Raw genomic sequence first — 12,610 nt, forward strand, 5'->3', positions numbered from 1 at the left:
AGAAAACATTGGGAAAACGGCTCATGTTTGTAGATATCTTGATATTTCATAAAGTTTTTTAGACAAAAAATGTCCTTCAAATACTGAAAATAATTAGAATAAATATTGTGAACGGGTGTTGATTACATTGAGATGTGTGTGTAATCGGGGAAATGTGTTTTTGCTTTGAAAAAAAAGACAAAGGAAATGTGATGTGAACATGAAACGACTGTAAGATGACTAAAGATGAAATGTGAAATAGAGCAGACTTTATAGATTGTAAAATAATGTTTAATATTACAAAACATTTTTTACTTTTAAATGAGAGGGTGTTATCCATAAAAACACAACATTCTTCTAAATATTAGCTACTTTGTAGATAATTCAGAAAATTTCACTCGATTTTCTTTGACGAGATCATTCAAAAGCTATGACAAATAACATGTGTTGTTCAGGAAACGGCTGATTTTTGCTTTAAAATAAAACGGAAACTCAAAAAAAATCTGACTCTTGCGATACTAGTATGAGGAAATTACAAATACAATCCAACCTGACTCGATATAAAAAGTAATTCATATTGTGACGATGATTACCAGATGGTTCATGACCGAACCTGTCGTTTTCCATCGAAATCTTATTTAAAAACACGGTTGTATTGTGAAGGGGTGACCGGATGTGCTTGCTCCCACTCGCGTGTAACTTGACTGGCACGGGATCTCCGGATGGACTTTAAAAGCCGGGGCTCCCCGCGGCCGTCCACAGGAAAGGTGACCGGCTGTGAACCGAGCGGAGACGCCCCGACACTCGGCACCGTGCAGCTGCGTACAGGCGCCTCCGCGTTCGACTTCTGTTTGCTCCCCCGTCTCTCCTCTCTCTCTCTCTCTCTCTCCCCCCTCGGTGTCGCGGCTGTATTTGCGCCCTGCCGAGGTGCGACATGGCCCAGCATTTACTCCATGTCGCCAGTTCCCAGAAAGCGCTGATGCTGGAGATGAAGAGCCTCCAGGACGAGCCGCTGGAAGGCTTCAAGATCACGCTGGTGGACGAGGCGGACATGTACAACTGGGAAGTGGCGATATTCGGACCCCCGAACACGTTCTACGTTGGGGGTTACTTTAAGGTGAGTTGGCTAATGTGAGCTAACAGTCGCTCTATTGTTCTTACTTTAGCCCACATTGGCGTGTTTTGTTTTTTGGGGTTTTTTTTTGGCGATAATATCGCAGCTCCGAGTTTAAGCCACAGCGTCCGGGTGGTCCGAACGTGAACCACAGCAGCCGAGGCTCGTCGCGAGCCCCGAACGGCCGCCGCTCCTTGTCCGATCGTCTCTCCCTCTAAATAACGATCAGTTCCGCTTTTATTGAACTTTTAACTCAACTCCACCCAGTCTCGCATCAATCGCTTCACTTCCTCGCGGTCTCTCTCTCTTTCTCTGACACCCGGAACTTTTCCTCCAACCGCTTTTGTCTGTGCGTAAATCGGTAAACGTACTGATTTTACGCAGGCCGGTCGGCTTGACAAAGTTACTCCTGTTGGTATAAAACACCTCCAGAATAGCATCCATAAGTAATTAAGTAATTTGCTTTGTGTTATCCGCTGCGAAATAATGAACTGCTTGCTTATTTTCTCGTACCAGTTTCACCCAAATGGCACCTGCGCCTACAGTTTGTTTTTAATAATGAATATTTATTGATGCAGTAGAATCAACCTCTTGGGTATCATTTTCTCATCGAGCGTATCCATGCTTTCAAGATGCAATTTAATGCTTCAGCTATTTGGTGGGATGTTATAGCTCCTTCAGAAAAAACAAACTAACAGATAATTCCCCTTCTTTTAACTCGTCTCAGAATCTCACAATTGAAAAGTGCCACAGACTTTCTTGTTTGGTCACTTACTCAGCACTTACTCATGTCAGAGTACAAACACCCTGAGGGGGAAAAAAGTAAGGGATCTTATGTCCGGGTCACCTCTGGCCACTTGACTATCCATTTCACGTCCTGTATTCAGAAGTTTTTAGTAATTTGTCCATCAGAATTTATAAAGTGACTGCCTTTTAATGCTGTGTTGTGGCAATGAGCCGAGACATTCAGAATCTGGTTTCAGGTACAGGACAAACCGTTTTCAAATACTTTGGTCTACTGCCTCGATATAGACGCTTCTGGAATATAAGGTGGAGACTGATGAAGAGTCAAACTTAATTGATCGAGAAATGACTTGACAAATCAGCCTTGTCTGCACCAAGCAGGACGGCCCAGACTGTAGCAGAAGGTAACGACAGTTTGTTTATACTTCCTCCACCATGAGGCTCATTCTCACAACCTTCACCAACTTGTCATTTCTCTAATCTAAAATGAAAAACCACGTTCTTATCAAAGTGTGAATTACTGTTTTAAAGTCCCATTTTGCTCCAAAGTTGAAGCTTTTTTTGAAGCTCATTATTCAACCGGCACATCAGCACTTTTTTTTCCATTTGGTGCCACGACTGATGTTTTTAATTTAGTTTCAAACCTGAATCGGCATGTGCGCAATTCATTTGAGAAGTTTCACAAGCCCCGAGGGGATTGTTTCAAACTCTGAACATTATGTGGCCGTCCCTCCTGTTGAGCACTTTGAGAGAAAACGCCATGTCTCACATCCTGAACTGTTAGTCATGCTTAAGACTCTGATTTGTTATCTTGTTGTTTGTATACAAAGAGAAAGCTTGTGTACTGAGAGCAGGCTCCTGTATCCAGCACTGTGACGACAGTTAAATGGTTTACATTGTGATCTTAACATAGCGACATCGGAGCTTCTGAAATCAGAAAGTAACCTGTCCTGCCAGCTGCTGTATCGACCGTCATCCAGTCCTCCTTCTCACGTTGCCTGTGATTATTTATCCGATTAATGGAAGGCACAAGCACTCGGGGCGGTATTTGCCGGACGTCATTGGACGCGATGACCCCTGGTCAGGTTATTGACACTTTCCCCAACCGAATTGTTTCAGCCCACCGAAAGAGTCCATTGGGCTGATTTTTCACGACTGATTTTTCTTTAAAAGCCTCATGTCGTCACTTTGCCTCCAGCATGTAGCGAGCGCACCGGCCGAGCCTCCGTAGGCCGTGTTTGGCGTGTGTGTGTGTGTGGGTGCAGGATTCCTTTGTCGGGCCAGGAATGCTCCCGTCTGGCTGTGAAATCCACTGCATGGTTGTGACTCGTTGTGACTCATTGTGTTTTGCGCTGGGTTTCCATCCAACCGGTTTTGACGTATTCCCAATTTTTAACCACGTTACCCGAAATAAATAAAAAAAAAGGTTGTCACACACACCACAACTGGGCGTTGAATGGCGAAACTGGACGGTGACTGACGTCACGTCAAAACTTGGCTGAGTCGGGTGTTTATTTCACTTGGGTGTTGTGGCCTCCGAGGGTCACACCTGGATTAGATTACTGTCCTGGATCCTTCGAGCCTGAGTAAACAATGTAAATGATCAGAATTATCCGACCATTATCCTCCAGGTTACATGTTCATTCTGTATTGTCAGGATGTTGTTGTTTTTTTGTTGTTGTTACTTTTGCTCTCCTTTGTCAAGTTTTCCTTCAGGCTGTGTCCTGTGGGAAGGGGTCCATTTGTCCTACTTCCTGCGATGGTCTTGTAACATGGATGAAACGGAGAGGCTGAGCTCGGCTCGGCTCAGCAGCGTCGTAACAGAGACTAACTTTGTGTTGAGATTGAATAAAGCATCTTTTATGAGCCATCACCGAACAGTGACTGATGTGGCCAGTCCTCTCCAAGGTCTATATTTTACTACGATCAGTCTTGCACTCGGTAGTTAAAATTAATCAAGTGACTGAGTGAATGGGTGACTTTTTATATATATATATATATATATATATATATCATCATTTGTGGAAATGTGAGGCAAGGGAATGAATGGCAATGAAACTTTTGTTTCTATGAAATAACACATTTGATAACCATAACGGCCTGATGTGCTCAAAGTGGAGTGATCGGTATCTGTCAGAAAAAAAGCAACCTTTAAATGTCATTTTAGGGCAAACATACGCCTAGAAACGTATTCAGTTTTTAATTCCTGACACGCGTCATGCTATTGAGGCCCATAATTAGTTGAGAGAGTTGTGCAACAGAACCATTTATTCAAACCCGAATTCAGACCAAGTCACCCCTCAATAATCAAAAAGCAATTGTTGTGCTTTCCATGCATCAATGTTCGTATTATTTTCGAAAAGGTTTGCTGTGCTTACTTTCAGCAGAAGTCAGTACAATGTTTGTTCTGTAATTTATTTAATTTTTTTGGTAGTTTTGCTGGTTCTTTGATTAAAGTGGTTTCACCCATTTTCACAGAGGAAGTGACGGATGTTATAAGAAATGCTGCTTCTTAAGATGTGTTCTGGATCGATTCAGTCACTTATTAAAAACCATCCAAAACGTTACTTTTTCAGTGCCAAAGAAGTTTGATTTGAGTAATTAAGAGGGCTCGATATTAAGTGTACTTCGCATTGGACATTGCACCTTTTCATGGTTATGTTGCATATTTCTGTTTTTTGCAACTTGTATTTTAAAATGTTGCACTTTTTCTTGCCGATATTCTCCATTGGCTGTTTTGGGTGATTCGTGTCTGCATTGTGGGAAGTCCAGTGAGACAGAATTGACAATAGAGGGGACATTTTGACTTCTGATTTTGATGCGATGAAGCCGAAGCCCAGTTAAAAATCAATGGTGAGCTTCAGACCTGCGGTCACTCAAGATAATCAACAAGTCTGCTCTTATTCACAATGTTTACTGAACCATCGGCACAGTGTATTACGCCAAGTAGAAAGGGGAATAAAAAATGGCCACGTTCCAGTTTTCATCCGTAACGGAATCTTTACCGGCGTCTGTATCAGAAGACAGGTCATACTTGAGGTAGAATTGAAACAAGGTTACAAGTAGTCAATGTTATGTTATGCGTTTTGTGATGAAAAGAAAGTAAATACAAAAAAAAAATAAGAGGGGGTGGGATGAGAGGTGCTGCTCTTTGATCATTGCCAGGCCTCGTTTGTTGTTTTGACGATGATCAACGGAGCTGGGTTTCTGAGCCGGCGGTCTCTTCTTGTCGACTCTACATCACAGCGTTTGCACAACAGGCTCCATGTTGGCCTTTCTGTGGAGGGGAGGGAGCGATCGACACATCCCACTCTGGCTGTTGACGGCTTGACTGAGCCATGCCCGGACGAGCCGCTGGAGTCTGGTTTCCCCCCCACACCCCCCTCCCCTCTGGCAGTGTCTCAGAGAAACAAGAGCAGGCTGTGGGGAATCGGTGCTTCCTTGCATTGGTTCCTTTTGAAAGCAGAACCTGCTGTGAGCAGGTGAAGCCCGAAGGAAAAGGTTTTAGCCGATTAGCTGCCACCTGGCCATTTGGGTTTGTTTTTCCTCTGTTTTTACACATTTTGAGGCGATGTGACTCCATAAAAAGGCTCTTGATCCAGTCTAGGTTGGAGGAAAATGTATTTAGAACAAGAATATGGTGAGACACTTGAGGCGAAAGATTATGTGTGTAGGTTGATTTCCTCTGGGACGTGAATGTTTGATAGTCTATATGCAATGTGCTCTTCAGCTGGGACCGTATTCCCAGTCATTCAAGGTGAGTGTTGGTACTGTGCAGGATAATTGTGTGGGAGGTCTGTAGAGACGGTAAGGGCGTGCACAGAGGAGTACAGAATGATTTGTTCAGCCAAGTGTCTTTGCATTGACCTAGTTTTGTTCACTGTGCTGTAATTTTCCAGGGGGGGCGAGTACGTTCTCAACTCTTCTTTCCGTTCTCTTGCCAATCCTGCTTTTTGGGTCACAATCCAGAAGAACGTGTTGATGTTGAATTCTGTGACTATGGTAAATGCTGTTCGTTCATTGTTCGACGGTATAAATGTCAAGCCATCCGATGCACATTTTAAATGACTGATTCATCACTGAGATCAACCGCTGATACGACACACCTCTGATGGCTTCCTGCACTTTCCAAGCAAAGTCACCAGTAGGAGTAGGAGTCGTATCTGTCAATAAAGTTTAAAGCTGAAGTTGCACTGGTGTGTAATGCTCATTTCTATTTGCTCGATAAACCTCAGCCAGCTGCTGCTGATCGAGAACCAACTGTGAATTTGTTCCTTCAGCTCTCGCCATCATGCTTATAGCCCACACTTAGCTTCGTCTACTTCAGTTTCTCTGCTTTTCTTTAGTCACCAAAAACTTGTTCTGCTTCTCGGGTTCCATTTTCAGCTGTGTTTATATATATATATGGATATATATATATCTATATATACATGTTTTATTCTTACACATTCATGTGCAGTCGCGTACATCGTAGGCTGCAACTCTACTTGTTTTAACTCCACTTGTTTTCATCATGCGATCTGCGCATGGCAAACTTAATAGTCACAAGAAGGTTGGGAGTCAAAGGGCGGTTTGAAGACGAGGCACCCTTGGCAGGAGGAGTGAGTCGACTCGCTGGACAAAGTGGGAGTCCAGGATCCTTGCGTTGGGAAGTCCTACATCGAGAGCGTCAGAAAGTGAGGAAAATATGAACTAAAACGACATGAATAGACCCACACACTGGTTAAATCCCGTCTTTCTTGCCTCGCCACACACTCCACTCTGTTCCCATGCGCTGTGGCGAGGACCAGCTGACCGTGCCAAATCGGCAAATGTGATCCAGTGTGTGTGCGCGAGTCCGTGAGACGGGGGGGGGGGGGATCAGCAGGAGGTTTCATGCTGCGAGTGATATGCATGTGTGTAATCTGTACAGTCGGGGTCAGCGAAGAACACAAGACACCCACGCGCACACACTGCCAACCCCTCCCACAGCAAATCTCACAAATGCAGGGAGGGACTTCACATGGAGGATTTACACAGTGGATCTGGGTGTGGTTTCAGTTGCAGGGACATATAATGGCAGAGCACGGGCGTGAGTGAGTGGTGGATTGTCTGTCTTTAGTTGCAGTGACAGCTGGAGAGGACAAACACAATGTCTCTATAATACCACCCCCCCCCCCCCCCCCCCCTACTTAACACCACTAAGATCCATACACTTTGCTTCTGAATGCACTGCAAACGTCAATCTCTCTCTTCCTCCAGCTCGTATTATGTTACACTCATCATTAGCTCTTCCATGGGCCGTCACCTCGGTCAGCAGCGACTTTACGTTGATACTATTTATAGGTTTCTCTCGAGCAGTAATGAAGCATGATTGATCTTCATTCATCAGCTGTGTGCCGGTGCTGCAAATTCAAGTTGTTTTTTTTTGGGGGGGGGGGTTACGGAAAGCTTTCAGGAGGCCCTCACTTTTCCTTTTGAGTGCATTTATGGCTCATATTTATGAATTGAATGGAGTTGAGGGCGATTTTTTTTTTTTAAACTACTCCCTGCAAGTGCCATCAAAGTGTGCCGAGAAGGATGGAAGCTGCTTTTAATGGTGAAGAGAAATGATGATTTGTCACTCTCTAGTTGATTCACTTTGCAATTTGCAGTAAATGGATTTTTTTTTTCTTATAAGGAAAAATATTTTGAGAACAAAATCCAATGCATTGTTGGTGTAGAAGAACCACTGTAGAGATCTGTTTACACTTCTTCTACCACACCTCAGATGTTTGTTTACATTAATTCACACTGCATATAAAGTCGTTCACCTCTATTTAAGGCGTGATTTGTGATGCCTTTGTCATGCTGGATTCTCACTTTATGACTCATTAAGGGCTTCTTGAGTTGAGATTTAATTCAGGGTTTGATCAGTAGAGGCAGTTTTAGGTTGTCATGTACTTGGACAAGCCCATCACGTCTCTGAAACTTTGTTTTCTCCTCCTCAGGCTCAGATGAAGTTTCCCCTCGACTACCCCTACTCTCCTCCGACTTTCCGATTCCTCACCAATATGTGGCACCCCAACATCTATGAGGTAAATGTGACTGCAGTAAAGAGAGCCGGCTCTAAACGTGCAAGTTCTGGCTACACGTTGAGTAGATGTTATGCCCGTCTAAAAGTTTCTGCGCGTGTGTGTCACAGAACGGCGACGTGTGCATCTCTATCCTGCACCCACCAGTAGATGATCCACAGAGCGGCGAGCTGCCTTCAGAGAGGTGGAACCCCACACAGAATGTCAGGTACTCCTCATAAAGCAACACTGATGTACAAAGAACAAATGTCAGTCAGAATTTGGCAAAACACTCCTGTTATTCAATAACGCATTTCTTTTCTGTCCATTTGCATTCCTTCAATTTCACCCCCCCCCCAAAAAACATCCATAAGTATAGAAATGTACTTTATTCATCCACTGAGCATTTGTGATATTACAATAATAATTGTTTAAGTAACAATAATTACAATAATTAAACGCATGTAAAAATGCAAGCTGGTGGTAGCTTGCATTTTTACATGCGCTTAATTATCAAATGAGCAGTACCTGCACATATCTGCACAAGCAGTCAGTGGATTCGTGCCAATTCGACGTTTCAGAAAGGATATTGGTATTATTAAACCAGCAGGTGTTTGCTAAACATTTGCACGCATTATCCAATACCATAGTCCCACTGTCCTTACAATAAGAATAATAAAAAAAATGGCTTCCTTCTAAACTCGACTTATTCTAGTAATACCAATGCTACTCTGGCTCTCCCTTTCTTCGTCTTCCCCTTTTCTTTATCATACACCCACAGAAATGATCAGCTATTTTATGGTTGTGTCCACAATAATGGACATTTTGCAACTGATTATTACAAACACGGTTTCCCATTTTGGCCCAGGGACTGAGGTGAACTGACAAAATAGCTGGTGAGCTCTCATGTAGTTATGAAAACAAGAAAACAGATTTTTATTTTTTTATTTCCCTCTGCTATGCCTCAAATCTTTGCAGTTTAAATGCTAACGCCCAGGGAGGTTGTACAATTTCTGCTTGTTCGTTGAGATTTTTACTTGACACCTATCAATTATTGAAGTCCGTCTTGAAGGGTTTTGTTATTGTCATACTTTAGATGTACACTGTGCAACAAAAGCACTATACCAGTGCCATATTTTCAAAGAAAAATGTGAAAAAGAAATTAGGTTCGCGATGTTGTGTCAAAGTGGAATTTTTCCACTTTTTGTTTGGGATTGACTTCACTAGTTTAGTTCAGTTTGCTTCATGTTCATGGGGATTAAAAAAACAATTCTAAATGCACTTTCTAAAATGTGGATTACATTACAGAAGCTCAATACCTGCCACAGTAATGACGGGTGCTGTGGTAAATGCACTCCTGGTATTCGTGTGGCCTCATTAAGAGTATATGAAAAGGGAGCAACGGCAGGAGGTTCTTCATCACACAAAAGAAGTGTTTGTTCACAGCAAGACGGACTTGAATGACAAGATTGAGCCACATTTGCTCAAGTCTGTTTTTAAATTGACACCAGTAGATTGCAATGTGTGTTGTGATCCTCAAGAGGTCACTAGAGAGCTGTCCATCATCAACAGGACAAACATGGGATCACTCAAATGATACGAGTTGGAACTCCATCTTTGCCCTGTAAAATATTGTGCTGACTTATATTGTACAAAAAGTTTGATTTGATCAAATGTACACTCTGTTCGTCAGTTTCTTAGATCCTGATATTTGTGTATTTTTATTTTTATTGTCCGCGCATTTGACCTTCTCTCCATTCATTTTCGATTTTCTTGCCTTTATTTTCTCCGCATTGCAATTTTACCGTTTACACCCCCTTCCTCTATACAACGCTTTAATCTCACTCTGCCTCCTTCCATCTCTCCAAGGACCATCCTGCTCAGTGTGATCTCTCTCCTGAATGAACCCAACACGTATTCCCCGGCCAACGTCGACGCGTCTGTAATGTACCGCAAGTGGCGAGAGAGCAAGGGCAGGGACAAGGAGTACATTGAAATCATCAGGTCGGACGACGGCACACCACTTTTCACACACGTGGACACAAATCTCTGTGCAGTGATGTCTGAGGTTTTTTTTTTTTTTTCCCCCTCTTGTCTCACAGGAAGCAGGTGCAGGGGACCAGAGATGATGCCGAGCAAGACGGCGTCAAAGTTCCCGTGACTTTGGACGAATACTGCGTGCGCACGCCGGCGCCACTCCCGGACGACGGATCCAACCTCTTGTACGACGACTACTATGACGATGAGGAGGAGGAGGAGGAAGAGGAAGAGGAGGATACTGGAGACTTAAACTGTGATGACAATGACTCGGGTACCGAGGACTCCTGACCACGACGCCACCCACCGCCACTCTCCCCAAACCCTGGACCAGCGGCCTTTCTTGGATCCGTTCAGAGCCTTTTAACACCCAATTCTCTGAACCGCGGGCCGAATTTTAATTCCCCTCCCAACCACTCGGCGCAGATCTTCGCGTCGCGATAAAGCCACAGGTCACTTCAGATCCAAATTAAATCAAACTGTAACTATTGCAAAAGATGCTCCTTGAGGAAAGTTGTTGATATTCTGTGTTTTTATGAAGCTGTATCTTTTCCACCTCGAAGCTGTGCTCATGGTGAATGCTGGGCTCGTGGCGTTACGTGTATGAAAAGTTTCAGCTTTTATGAAGCTGGTAACAACCCCTAGTGCCTTCCCATGCTACAATGTATCCCAGATGTGAACTCGTGGGGACCAACTGCCATCTTTTTTTTTTTTTGTCTTTTTTCCTGGCTACTTAAGTGCGTCAGTTTAAACCAGAGGTTGATATCTGGGCCGACGGGTTCTCCGCCCTCGGCCTCGTCGCTCCAGGCTGAAGACTGAAATGCAGACCAGACTCCCACAAATGTTCTCGGCTCACTGCCGTGCAGACCTCCATCACATGAACACTCGTTACTCGTGGCCTGGATGCACTGGGAGGCGGCTTGCTGAGGTCACTGTTAATAAATTCTAATTACTGTAAAAAGATATAAATAAATTAAAAAACAAACTATAAAGATTGTGCTTGAGCTTACTTGATACGCAGTGTTTTGGATGTGGCACAGTAAAGAAAGTGTAACTTTGATTGCCTCAGGGATTTGGTTCTACTCCCTCCTATTCGTGCATGCTGGGGTCAGTGGGCTGCAGCCGATGGGGGTCGAGGGTCTCGCTTCAGGAGCAGCAGTGGGATTCAAGCCTGAGAACTTCAGTACCCAAATCTGTTTTTCTAACCTCGAGGCCACTACAGAGTCTTGCAGTATTTTTTTTTTTATTTTTTTATTTTTAAGTTAAACTACTCCCAATGATAACCCAACTTTCCAGAGTTGGATAGTTCAGTTATCGAGTCGTCTCGACTCGCCTGAATCGATGAACCATGTGACCTCAGATGGAGCTCCTGTAGCAGCGTGAGTGATTCAGGACCATGAATATGTAGGCCGAAGTCTGCTGTAGACTGTCTGAGACCATCTCTGGTTCGACTTCACTGTGATTGTTTCCATGTGTCCAATCGTGGTTTATAAGATGTGCTGAGAAACGTGTACAGAAACTCAAAATGAGAAGGGTACTTTGATTGGGTTTCTCTTTGAGCACGAAGAGGTGAATGCGGTTCTTCAGCATGTTGACTGATTGCAGGTCTGCTGTTGGTGTTCTCTAAAGTTATATTAAAAAAAAAAAAAGTCTTTACTGTGTTCATTTAAATCCGTTGTGACTTGGCTGAGGATTTGTTTTGTAGGACACCTTTGTTATATCCTTTTCAAACATTGGCGTGAGCTGGAATGCCTTCTGTTTTTGTATATGAATTATATATTCAAACCGACACACTTAAACGAAACAATATAGAATCAATGCCAGACGGCAGTCACTCCCTCACTGAGCACATAATGAATAACCAAATCTTACCTGTCCATTATTCACTGCATGGCCTGCAACGTATTCTACCTTTCAGTTTTGTTTGGGAGCTTGACGGGCTTTCCTTTGCAGATTTTGTCAATCTAAACTTTTATAATTTTCCCTCTCCCTCGACTGCCCAAAATGATCCGATCATGGATTTTTCAGCGCAATAATAACAAAACCCAGCAGTTACAAGAAAAACCTCAGGAAAAAACAAAGACGCCAAACAAATCCTTTACTGGCTGAGTGACATTGACCGTGAGCCTCAAAGGACTGTTTACAATCTACCTTGATATGCACATGTGGATATTTTGATGGTCACTTGATTTTTTTTTGTTTATATTTTCTTTTTTTTTTCATATGGATATTGAATGTATTTAAATTCTGAAATAAAACAGTTTATTAGATGTTGAGTGCTTGGTTATTTTATTATCTGTGTGTGTGTTCCTTTCTGGAAAATCGAAACACTTATTGGTTTTTGTATTTCTGATGTTCTGATACATGCTCAGGAGTGAATGAAGCTCGGGGTTTGCGCCGAGAGACTGCACAGGATTTTCTGATGCCGACTTCTTGTTTGTCCGACAGGATTGTGGACCGGTTTTCTTCCTCTTCTCTTTTCCCTTCTCCACGGTGAATAGTGAGCTTAGGAGAAACGAAGGTAAGACTTTGCTCCGTATTTTGTGAAATTTGTTAGTACAACTTCAACGTGTTTCACTGGATGACATCTCTCAAACATCTGTACAGACTAATGGGCAGCAAAAGGAAAAACAACCCAAAACTTGCACATCATTAGGTGGCCCTGCTGTTATGGCCAATTATGTTTCGAGATAAATCAGTGGCA

At 43.2% G+C, this 12,610-nt stretch overlaps 1 protein-coding gene across 1 annotated transcript; it reads left to right on the top strand.

Annotated features, from left to right (window-relative positions):
* Positions 1 to 756: 756 nt before the first annotated feature.
* On the top strand, positions 757 to 12,176 carry cdc34a (cell division cycle 34 homolog a). Its single transcript, XM_080506829.1, has 5 exons — positions 757 to 1,096; positions 7,807 to 7,893; positions 8,001 to 8,098; positions 9,739 to 9,873; positions 9,972 to 12,176. Exons 1-5 carry the CDS (start codon positions 914 to 916, stop codon positions 10,195 to 10,197), a joined length of 729 nt encoding a protein of 242 aa, XP_080362955.1. The 5' UTR covers positions 757 to 913; the 3' UTR covers positions 10,198 to 12,176.
* The last annotated feature ends 434 nt before the right edge of the window (positions 12,177 to 12,610 follow it).

Source organism: Blennius ocellaris, assembly GCF_963422515.1.
Source record: "Blennius ocellaris genome assembly, chromosome: 12".
Lineage (NCBI taxonomy): Eukaryota > Metazoa > Chordata > Actinopteri > Blenniiformes > Blenniidae > Blennius > Blennius ocellaris.

Excerpts from the sequence above, each read along its gene's own strand:
- cdc34a (XM_080506829.1), top strand. The coding sequence starts at position 914 with ATGGCCCAGCATTTACTCCATGTCGCCAGTTCCCAGAAAGCGCTGATG. Across the intron at positions 7,894-8,000 it reads GGCACCCCAACATCTATGAG|AACGGCGACGTGTGCATCTC; the intron begins GTAAATGTGACT and ends TGTGTGTCACAG. Across the intron at positions 9,874-9,971 it reads GAGTACATTGAAATCATCAG|GAAGCAGGTGCAGGGGACCA; the intron begins GTCGGACGACGG and ends CTTGTCTCACAG.